Genomic DNA, 12926 nt, shown 5'->3' on the forward strand with positions numbered 1-12926 from the left:
TTATTACTTTTATATAATATTTTAATTATTCTGAAAACAATCCATTTATCTACATAAAATATATCACATAAAGAGATAAATCAATTTAATATACTAACAAAAAAAACTTTTAAATAGTTTAACGTCATTGATAGTCAATAATAATAATAATAATAATAATAATAATAATAATAATAATAATAATAATAATAATAATAATAATAATAATAATAATAATAATAATAATAATAATAATAATAATAAATATATTATGAATATCTTAGTAATTTATTACATTGGATGTCCATGAAAGAGGCGCTTTATATTAGAAATAAATTGTGAATAATACTATTTTTTTTCCCTCGATAGCGCATCTCTTTCGAGAAAAGCAGAAGGCAACTCAATAATTTATGAAGGGTCAGCAAATGTGAGATATCAAGAACAAAGTTACAAACCCAGTTTCACACTTACCTATACTATATTGAGTGATGCACATGAACGAGGTCGTGAGGTAAGTTAGAATAGAATAGCAGTGCAACTATTAAGTAAGAATAGTAGTACTAGGAGTAGTAGTAGTATTATGGTTTCCAAGTACCATTTAAAAAATGTAGTTATATTCAAAATGAATGGTTTCCTTTATTCCTTTGTTGTTCGGTGCATTTTTAAAATATGTGTAAACAGCAAGTATGATTTCTACTCAAATAATCTCAGTTTTCTAATAAAAACATATATTCCGAAGAAGTACCTATATTCAATAGGGAGGGGAAGGAAGAGAGGTATATAATCCCGGTTGTCTTAAGGCCAATGTAAACTTCATGGAATTTTTCAGTAGGAATTCTTCGCTGCTAAATTCTTAAGTGCGATTGTTGACACAAATACATTTTTGATATTAGTGAAAGTGTGAAACATTCCAAAAGAATACATAAAATAAATCTAATTTAACACAACTGTCAAGCTTTTGTTTGCTGGAGATCTTCTATTACATCCCGGCCTTTGCGACTCTTACACTGGTTTAACCTTATAAACCCTAGAAGCATAAATAACCAAAATCTTGCTAATTTTAATTTGTTTTCCTCAGATAGGCAGTGTATGTCATCACATGCATCAATAAGATCTGGCTAAAATATAATATACTTCACACCAAAATCTTGAATGAAAATTATGACAGATTGGACAGATTAGATAATTAACGAAAAAAAAAAAAACAGATAGGGTTCCAATTGTTTCGTCAAAAAATATAATCAGGATACATTGCTAATAAAAATTGTAACTTAAAAAGTATATGGGTAATTGTTACGCCATCTAGTAATACGAAACTATTCCTGGGTGGTATGTATATACTTCTCCTTCCTTGGTCATTATTCTCGAAGAATTTCATGCTCCTGTTGTGTTAGTTCAACCTTCAATTGGTATAAATGATTAGCTATTCATCTAGGAGATTTCAATCTAAATCACGTGGTTCCACGTGGTGTAGTCGCTAACGCTCTCGCCTTTGGTTTGAGCGCTCTCGGGTTCGAATTGCGGTGGGGACACTCGGTCGAAAAAGTGTAAGAGCTTTTTGAGGTCAACCATCTTGAGTGAGATTTTTCGTGGGTTTCCCTTATTCATACCAGGCAAATGCCGGGATGGTACCTAACTTAATGATCATAGGCCACTTCCTTCCTTCCTTCCCTTTCATCGGATAGTGTGCTCGCCGAGGCCTTAGATACCGACAGCCCAGAAATCTAATTCCTAATCCTAATCAATTTAAATGACATAATTTATTTTTTCCTTGAGATAATTTCCGCCAATCAACATTCGAGACTTATAATTGGAGTATAGTTAACTAAGATTTTTTATATTTGCCTGAATAATATCAGAGAATCTTTTAGATATTCTATCAACTGTCAATCAAAAAGTAGCTCTCTTCTATAACCTTTTGGAAGGTTGTCAAAGGTGTTGTTCCTCTGAAATCGTTTTGATGTAGTATGTACCCACCATGGTATGATTATAAAACAGTCGACATTTTAAAAGGAAGCTGCAATTCCATTAAAAATTAGAACAAACATAATTATTATCCAATTGTGTAGAATTCTCAAAAATGAAAACAGTCTAAGTAAATTTGAAGGCTGAAGTACAGAAAATATCATGGGCTGTTGATCTCCTCTTATTCCAGGATTCTAACTATTCTGGAACTTTTCAAGTTCCAAAATGCAGTTCTTTCGAATATCTGATTATCATAAACGCAATTAAACACTACTTGGGATAGGCTGAGTGGTTTTTAAAGGTTTTTACATCCAGTTTAACTAGTTTTCTACATCTAGTTCTACTAGTGTTTACATCTAATTCTACTGATTTAACTAGTGCTCCCACTGTTGATTTTCGCAACTTCGTGTTTAAGATAGATATTCCCTTAGGTTCGCTGTCTTCTCTCATAGTGTCAGATGCCAAATCAGTCTTTTAAACAATTCAAATCTTGATTTTTTCCAAATGTGCCTCTTCTTTATCACCTCCCATGATATGTTTTTTTTTTTTTTTCAATTGTATCTTATCCCAAGGATCTTTCACATTTGGAAACAAGTTTCAATCACTCTGTCTTCACGTCAGGAGTAACAAATGTTTCGAGTATTTCACCTTACAGACTCATCCTGATTTTTCCTTTTTTCTTCAGTATTTTAAAATTAATTTTCATACACCATATTTTTTTACATACATGATGCCTTAAATATATCTCATCAACATGCGTTTCTGATGGGTGTCATTTCTACTGACCTTAGGAAAGTTTTCAAGAAAGTTAATCATTGTCTTCTTCCTTTCAAATTTTTCTTTTGAGGTTTTTAAGTCCATATTAAATCTGTTACAAAGCTAACTCTAAACAGATCAGTTATCTTAAAAATGGACTTTTATACTACACTCAAACTGGTTACTTTAGGAGTACTACATGGTTCTTACCTTGCTCTTATCCTTTTTCTGACATTCATTAGTAACTTTGAGGACACTATTCACAATATATTCATTCTGAGGTACGCAGACAATCTCAAAATCTCTAAAAATATTTCTTATTCCTTAAACTATCTCCAATTTAGAAAAGACGTAGACCTATCTGTATAGCTAGATGAGCTCTTAAGAGAAAATTACACTTAATGTCGAAAAATGCCGCTCAATAACTTTCACAAAATCATCCCACTTCACAAAATCATACTGCAACTTCACCAACGAAATCAAATTGAGCAAATTACATTCAGTGTCTGGTTTAGGCGTGTATTGTTCATCAGACTTTTGCTTCAACAAGCATATCAATCTGAAAGGCAAGAATAGCAGAGGAGTTAGGAAAAAAAAAATAAAATAAAATCACCTACTGGGATTCTCAACATGTTCAAAAGTATTGAATCCAAACGCAAAGAAGCAACTTAACCCGCATGGCTATCGAAATAGCTGTAGAGTTTTTCTTTAGTTGTATTACAACTAACGCATTCCTTAACAACCCTCCTTATTTTTTTTTTTTTACGATTTTTTGTTTTTTTTCTTTTTCTTGTATTTTCTTCTTTTCTTTGTATTTTCTTTATAACTAGAGCAAACTTTTCAGCTTTGTCAGTGCATTATTTTACTCTAAAAGTAACATTACATTAAATAACAAAAGAAGAGCTTAGTATTTTAAACAACGAATGCGAGCTGTGTTCGAAAGTCTCGTTATTTTTCCCTATTACTTCCTCTTCGAATGTGTTGTTATCAAAGTGAAAACTTACTATTTTAAGTTGTTTTTTAATCACGCGCGGAATTATATTTTGGAGGAGTGTACAGTAGTGAATTATGTCCTAACTTAATTTTTATTACATAATCGGTGTGGTGGTGAGGAGTAGTTGTGGGAAAGAGTGACATGTAAAAATTATCAGAAATGATCAATATTAGTGTGCAATTCGTTGTGTTGGGGTCGCTGTGGTGAATAGTGACCCTCCGATATCATGTAAGTCCAAATTTGTTTCCCGTTGACATGAGAGGTAAGGGGTGAGGTGGTAGGGGTAGGAAAGCATCACATTAAAGATTTTTATCACTACAATTTTATTGGAAAATGTGTGTCCTAAGGGAAGGAAAGAGGGTTTAAATGCTTTCGACAAATAATAGCTAAACAGACGTTTCTGTCTTTCTAATGTCACCTTATAAATTCAAGCACTTGTCATAATGTTTCACCAACTTGCAAATTTCTTCTGCATAAAACACGGTCATCTGCATGGGCGGCGATAGGGGGGCCAAGGGTGGCAGTTGCCCCCGCACTTTTTTGAAGTAACCTATTAATGTATATAGTTTCATTTGGAAATGTAAAGTTTTTGTATGTATTACTGGTTCATAGAAAAAACGGTGCCATATAATATTTGCCGTTGCGTGAGTATGTATTGGTTGTCTTTCCGTGGAGTAAAGGAAATTGCAGAAATTGCGTTTTAATTGCCACAGAAAATAACCCAGAAATTAACCTATTGGAGCACAATTCCAGCATATTTTCGCTTCTTCTTACAAGGGCTCGATATGTTAGCCAGCCATTTTGGAACTAACTGAGAGAACATTTCGCAAAACAAGAAGTATTTCACAAGTTATTCTTTAATTGCACTTCTTTCTAAAGTAAGGAATATTGATTAGCAAGAGCATAATAAGAAACAACTTCTACCTTTTCCATTGTTTTGTAGTGTAATATACTAGTGAAGTGGTGTGTTTAGGGGGTACGAGTGTATATACAATTAAATTTAGTGAATTCAACATAATTGTAGATTTTAGGATTATTTTGTATAACTGGAGTGTAGAATGATTCTATGTATTGTTGTGTTTTGATGTGTTCCAAAAAAGTGAAAACTGCAACTAATGGCAACGAACATGTTTCGGGAAGTTGCAAAAGCAAATATTTCTTTAAATGTTATAACATATGCTTGTAGTATTTACTGTCTTTCATTTTCTAAGAGTAATAACATACATTTAATAGCATGTGTGGAATTAACAATTAAGTTCTTCATTAATCCCTAGTTTCAATGTAACTTTTGCAAAACAAGCATCATTATTCATTACTATCATTAATATTATCCTTTCTATTTTTTGTTTTGCAAATTTGTTATTAAATAATCTGATCACACAATTTTCCAGACAGAATTTTAAGATGTTCATGAGCAAGGAATCTCTTCTTACACTTAGGTTGTTTAATTGTACAAAGGGCTAGTATCTACCTGCGTTGCTCTTGTCAATTTATTTAATGAAATATGAAATACAATATACGGTATTTTAACTGATAAAGATAGTATTCTATTAGTTATACAACCTTTCGTCAAACAAAGTGTTAGAAACAATCAGGAAAACTAACATTTATATACAAATATTCAGATCATGTCTTGCCCCCCTCTTTTAACGTCCAACCGCCGCCACTGGTCATCTATGGCTTCAATCAACCTGTCAGAACATTTTAAAGATGTTTGTCTTAACAAAGTGCTGTGACTCAATTCACTTCTTCGTGTGATGATTAAACACGGGGATGATTAAATACAGGGATGATTAAACATGTCCCATTTATATTGCCTTGTGTTTGTCGAGCACTGTGAAGATGAGCGTTGATATCAAAAACTCAACCCCAGATGTCAGCAGACCGCGACGTTTGTTGCAGTTTTGGATGACCTTTCACAATTTCTTCAAAGCGTGATAGTGATCTTCAGAATTGATCTTTGTACCACGTTCCATGATCTTCACAGACAAACTCTCCTTAGCACTCCAAAACACGGCTGCTGTAACATTCCATGTTGACAAAGTTTGACGGGTTCTTCTCGGCTTGTTTGGAAAAGTGATGTGACCCCATGCCACTGAATGTTGTTTTGTCTCAGTGTTCACATACGCTACCCAAGTACTGTCGCCAATCACTATTCTGTTCTAAAACTACTTCCTTTCCATGTTGCATCGAGGAAGATAGTCAAAGGCAGAGAGCCCATCGATTGGTTTTGTGAATCTCCATTATGATTTTCGGTGCCCACCGAGCACAGAACATCCGGTAACCTGAGTTTCCATTGCCTATCTCACACAAAACAGCCCAAGAAATGTTTGAAAATGGTTCAGAAAGTTCCGATAATGTGTATCGCCGGTTCTTAAGAATTTTGTCCTCAATTTTCTCGACGAGATCATCACTAACTACAGAAAGTCTACCACTCGTAGATTCATCATGAATGTTTGTTTTATCCAGTTGTGCATACCTTCACTGTTTGGGACGTATACAGCACACTATTCATGCTGACTGTCTGTAGATGACAGATTTTTTTTTTTTTCCCAAAGAAACCTTATCGCTTTGCGTACCACGTATCTGGCAGGATTTCTATCGAGCATACATTTTGTAAGGCAATAACAAGAACAAGCGTGAGACAGCTGAAGCTTACTAAATCGCAGATTGCGTAATGTAACAACAATGGTTCTACGGCCACTAATACTGCACCACGCTACAAAGGCGATTGCTTTTCAAATTATCCCCTTAGTTTATAGCGCATACCCACCAAACCAGGTACATGCTAGGCACATACCATTTAACTTCCATACCAATCATTTATGAATCTTGTATTTGAGGAATGTACATTTCATGTTCTCAGCATGCGTCGCTAGGTAAGTACTCTTCGAAGAATATCTGACACTTGAAAGGTACAGTATTTTACATGTTTTACTGGAATGTGAGGAACGTGAATAGTACATATCTCATGTACCACCGCCCGGTCGTGCGTACGTTGCTTCGCATTGCGAAGTAATTTGTCTCCGCCCGCGCAGAGACAGGCAAGGAGAAAGGCGGGTTTGAAAGAAGGCGGTAGTTCATCGTGAGGTGTGTACTGATTGTGTTGAATTAATACAAAATAAATTAGAAACATCGTCTACAAAATTTCTGTTTCTTTGAAGTAAGTTACGTATGAAAGTCCAACGATTATTGTTTTATATATCTGGTAATGTGGGTACGTGACGTATTTTCATTTCATATATTCTCCATACCACTTATACGTTCCTACTTTTGCATATTACAGTATACGATGTTTACTAGAAGAAAATATCAAATTACGTATAATTCTTATGGATTATAATATAACTACCTAGTAGCCTTTGGCTTAATTTCCCTCTAGCCTTTATAAGAGCTAGGTACGTGACATGCACATAGCTGGTACATTCTTCGATATGTGTCACGCACGCACATTAGGGCGGAAGTAACCATAGTCCCTTCATGTGAATTTTCCGTTCAAGTACCTTGAATTTTTCATTCAAGATATCATGTATATTCCAATGTACCTCGAGGAACATTCTTTACACATGCCTAGCATGTACTTGTGTTGGGTGGGTATACTTTTGGAATCTTGCGGTTCTAAAAAAGAAAATAAATAAACAAATACGGGAAAACAGTTCAAAGAGAACAAATGTAAAAGCAAAGTAAAAAATGTGTATCTAGGTTTTGTAAAACAAATATTTCTTGCATTTCTATACACTGAGCATCTTAAAATGATTCTCAGGCTCTCTCTGTTTTTCGATATATGTAATTTTAACCTACAGTTTCACCAAACTAGCTACCTTTCTTTTGCTGGTTAGGACTTCTGGAGAGAATAGTATGCAGCATACTTGCCTTACTTTTCAAAGAAAATGGTGACGGGTTTAGTTTCTTATTTATAACACCATTCAAAAATTGGTGATGTAGTGACAATTTAAAATTTCATATAGAATAGAAAAGTTTTAACCATTTCTAAGCCTAAAAAATTCTTACAGATTTAACGTATTTTGTCTTTGTCTTTTAGTTACGATTTGTTGGACAAGCTCCTACAAGTAATGGAAAAGCTACCGTAAATACTGAGCTGAGAATTTCAAACAGGGAGTTCAGGCTTTTTGATTCACTCTGTGATAGTAGAGGATGTTCTGAATTACAAATCATCAGCAGAGATAGAAGTGAAGGTATGTATATATGTGCAATATTATCTGATATCGAAGTACGGTGTTATACAACTTACATTAGATAAACATTAGACATTAATGTTTTTTAACATGAGGCATGATTTAAATGAATAGTAGTTAGAACTGTAAACAATTTTGTTCGGTATAATTACTTACAAGAAAAGCTATTCAACTCCTCGACGAGTATCGCATTGAAACTTGCACAAGTGGAAGGACATATTGAAAGATGGAAAGATGCTTACTCTTACGATTCGCAATGTCGTCGAACCGGAAGTAGAATGATAGTTCCCCCATAGCCCCTGAAAGTTATGTACTCTGGTCATACACGCCAGAATATACACTGGAACCTGTTTTCTCACGAAGACAAACATTACAAACTCAAGATGATAACAGTCGGTGGTGATTGGTACGTCACTGATGCGAATCGATGTCAAATGGAACACAATACACGATCGTAAATTCCAAACGAACACTTTTATCCGGTGGAGAAAAGAGACGCTGAAACCACAATGCAAAAACGGCTTTCTATTATTATTATTGTTGTTGTTATTATTATTATTATTAGTTGTTGTTGTTGTTGTTTTTGTAGTAGTAGCATGATTAGCATTATTAATATGAGCAGTATGATGAGTAAAAATAATAATAAGGAGAAGACGACAAGAAATAGACTATATTGTTGGGCCCGTTAAGTAACGAAGGGCTTCGGCCCGTCTTGAGTGTCCTCTAGGACTGCTATAAAGGTTTTAAAATCCACAAACAACCATACCCCAGCCAGGATTCGAAGTCGGGACACTTGAGTCGCTTGCTTGACGCCTCAATCAACACAAATCCCACCCAACACAAGTACATACTGGTCATGTGTAAAGAATGTTCCTCGAGGTACATTGGAATGTACATGATAGGTACGTGAATAGAGCAATCATGTGAAATACACATGTAAGGAATAAGGTTACTTCCGCCCAAAAGTACGTGCATGACACATACCGAGGAATGTATCTATTATGTGTATATCACGTACCGTGTATGTACTTGACACATTTACTTGGCATGTGCCAGGAATGTACTAGGCATTTTAGTAATGTTCCTTAGGGCAGTGCTATTCAACCGGGGGTGCGAGTACTTAAATCCTAAAACCTTAACGCTTCATTTTTACGTTCGAATGTAAAAGCATGTACTTCTAAAAAAAGCCACGAAACTAAGTCTGAAAATACATTCCCTCCTCCGGCATCTGTGTAGCAATTGATCTATCTATTAAAATGCTACAGTAGCATTTAAGAGCGACCGAGTTCTAACCTATAACCTTAGCATTCATACCTTTGATTTGCGGTTATTTGTGATTTCACGTTTATAACAAAGACAAATATTTTTAAAAGAGTGTAGTTTAAATAAATTACTTAAGGAAATATTTTTCACAAAGTTAATCCTTTTAAATTATTGTTCAAAGGCCTTTGCCTTTAGTAAGCCTTCTCCGAAATAAATGCAAATGAATTGTGCTGCCATCTTTGGAGCTCTTTTAAAATATGCATATATGTTTTTCGACAATGAGATCTCAGAAACTACAGGCTCTAGACAGATGACGTTTTCACTGATCGATTGCAAATTTCATGTAGATTGTCCAGTTCTAATTGAATATTTAAAAAAAGATGGACACTATTTTTTTATTACATTTTTACGGGTACATTGGAAGTGTTGAAATTAAAAAAAAAATAAAACATCACATCCTAATCATTATACATTCCAACACCACACTGTTGTATATAGGGGTTGTATATGTCTCCGGCATTTGTTTCATAGCCAAATAATAATGGAAAAGGAAGGATAACCATTTCTCCAGTCTAAGATGAACTTTTTTTTGGGAGTGTTTTGCCCAATGAACACCATATATAACTGACATTATATTAATTTTGTATGTAATGTATTTGCTTATTACATACTGCATGCAAGAAGAAAGAAAACACTGGTTATACATGAATTAGAAACTCCAACCGGAAGTAGGCTCAAATCTTGCAAACGGTGCGAGATATTCAGAAAAATAATCGAAAAATCTCCCCTTTATGATACCCCTTGGCTATTTTTTAATCAATACGTCTTTAACTTGTGTCTGTAAAGAGACATGTACAGATGTTGTAAGGAATGATAAGGCGATTTATGCTCATATGCGAATAATGCCCTGTGTAGAGAGCGCAGGTTCAGCTAGTTTCTTGCAAAAATTCTTCAATCGAAGATTTATAATCGCCACTGATTTTCAATTTTGTCGATATTATCTTCAAATTCCACAGAAGGTGAAAGAAGAAGCTAAATCAGTAAAAGATGTTTCACCGGTTTCAGGCTTATTGCCACTGAAAAGCGACATTTCCTGAAGGATGTCTATATTACCAGGCTGAATTTCTTTAAGGAGTTAGTTTATACTTAAACTTATGTCTTCCCGAAAATTTTATTTAACGTCTAGTTTTAACGTACAGGTTTTGAACTAATTTTCTGCTGTGTAATGTCACAATATAACCATCAATGCTAATTTTATGAGGACAATTCTGACAGTGGGATTTAGAATGTTACAACCTAGAGAACGCATCAAACGTCAGAAAATTGCAAAATGACACACAGAATATATTAAAATGTGGCTAAACTCAGAAAGTGGCTATAGAAGTGAAAAGCATATGGCTAAAAATGCCACTATTGGCTCTTTGGAAATTATGTGACTAACGACGTTCTCAAAATGGCCAGATCTAGTCACAAAGTGGCTAAATTGGCAACCCTAGTCGCAATACGAAGCAACTTACGCACAACCATGCCATGGTACATGGGGTATGTGCCATTCACATTCCTCACATTCCAGTGAAGCATGTAAAAGTACCTTTCAAGTGTCAGAAATTCCTCGAAAGGCACATACCTAGCGACACATGCTATGCATATGAAATGTACATTTCTCAAGTACCAGGTACGTAAACGATACATATGGAACTTAAATGGCACGTTCCTAGAATGTACCTGGTTGGGTGGGATATGAGGTCGGCAATAAGACGTAGACGTCAAATAAATAAATAAATAAATAAATAAATAATAATAATAATAATAATAATAATAATAATAATAATCCTACATCAATTGCTCTCAATCTAATTCCGATCACGAACCCCATATTATCACATCCTCTTGCCAGCGACCCCTTATAATTTCTGCCTTGTAATAAGCTTGTGTCGGATTTTTTATATACAGTACCTGTTGCGGAGATCTCACTATGTACTTTTATTTCTATAATAGTAGAATCCATTTCTTGTATATAGTGGATACTGTAACTTTCCTAAAAGCGAATGGATTAAATCCAAATTTGGTCCGTTCATTCATATTACAAATATCGAATCCGATCTGTCATACTGATTCAAAATGGAGGCCGTTTGAAAATTTTAAAACTTCATAACTCATTTAATTTTGGGTCATATGATAAAAAAAATAAAGTGTATTTGCATTCTTCTGGTATTTCAATATGCAGTTCTCATTAGTCTCATATCCTACCTCTTTCATTTAAATTGATTTTTAACCAACTTGTTGAAAATGTTTAGTAGACCATTTTTTTTGACAGTATGTATACAAATATGTAAAAATTGTCTACCAGAACAAAATTCAAAATAATAATTATTTAAAAGTATTTTCCGTTATTTGATTCTAATTATATTTCTCTCTTTTGCTTATCTTCGCGAACCCCAGGTTGAGAAACTCTGTCCTATACTATTTCTTCTTCATGCAAACCTCGTGTTCGTGTGGGTTGAGGCGTCAGGTCAGCGACTCAAGGGTCCCGAATTCGAATCCTGGCTGGGGCATGGTTGTTTGTTGATTCTAACGCCTTTATAGCAGTCCTAGAGGACACTCAAGACGGGCCGAACTCCTTGGTTACTTAATAGGCCCAACAATACATTTGTTGTCTTCTTCTTCTTCTTCTTCTTCTTCTTATTATTATTATTATTATTATTATTATTATTACTAATCATACTGCTCATATTAATAATACTAATCATACTACTACTACTACTACTACTACTACTACTACTACTACTACTACTACTAATAATAATAATAATAATAATAATAATAATAATAATAATAATAATAATAGAAAGCCATTTTTGCGTTGTGGTTTCAGAGTGTGCCTTTTCTCCACCGGGTAAACGTGTTCGTTTGGAACTTACGATCATGTATCGTGTTCCATTTTCATCGATTCGCATCAATGACGCACTAGAGATCCCAATCACCACCGACTGTTATCATCTTGAGTTTGTAATATTTGTCTTCCTGAGAAAACAGTTTCCACTGTATATTCTGGCGTGTATGAGCAGAGTAGTGATGGGCAGTGGGTGTATTCCCGGTGGGAAGGAAAATAAAAATTGGGAATATTCCCTGGTTTTTTCCTGGCATATAAATTCCCGGGAAGAAATTTATTTTCATTTCTTTACTTTATTTTCTAAAATATAAGAACTATATGACTAATTACTTTATTTTCATTTATTATCATTTACTACTAGGTTTGAATTAATTTGGAGGTTAAAATATTGAAATTCGTTGACTGTACTTTCTATAATAGTTAATAATATGATTTTTAAATTTCCATTTCCACTTGTACTATAAAATAGCAAAATACTAATTTATAAATTAAAAGGAACAAGTCAGTAAAGTTATCTAGAAATTCTGTAGAAGTAGAGGTGAAGTATTATCAATACACCCCGAATTACCGTTATAATAGACGTTGTCTGTCTGATGTCTCTGACTCAGAGCTTCTGAATAGGTACTCTGGTTCTTTTACACGTGAATTAACGCATGAAATTTCGAGATATGGGTAGGAAGAAAGGTCGTGTGTGGCAATATTACGTGCAAAATTCTAAAGATAAGTCAGTATCTTGCAAATATTGTGGAAATAAATATGTATGTGCAAATGTTGATAAAATGGTGAGACATGTGTTTTCTGGCAGTTACCAGTTACCAACTTAATTTGTTTATAACATTTAAAAATTTAATATATTTATAATATCAATAGTAGGGTCAAG

At 34.1% G+C, this 12926-nt stretch overlaps 1 protein-coding gene across 1 annotated transcript in view; it reads left to right on the forward strand.

Annotated features, from left to right (window-relative positions):
- Positions 1–12926, forward strand: part of apolpp (retinoid- and fatty-acid binding glycoprotein apolipophorin) — a 248875-nt gene that overhangs the window by 137291 nt on the left and 98658 nt on the right. The window contains exons 29-30 of the mRNA XM_081759450.1: positions 349–490; positions 7737–7890. Of these exons, the coding sequence (XP_081615576.1) occupies positions 349–490; positions 7737–7890 (296 nt within the window). The remainder of the gene's footprint in view (positions 1–348; positions 491–7736; positions 7891–12926) is intronic.

This window comes from Thermobia domestica, chromosome 5, assembly GCF_964235325.1.
Source record: "Thermobia domestica chromosome 5, izTheDome1.hap1.1, whole genome shotgun sequence".
Taxonomy (NCBI): Eukaryota; Metazoa; Arthropoda; class Insecta; order Zygentoma; family Lepismatidae; genus Thermobia; species Thermobia domestica.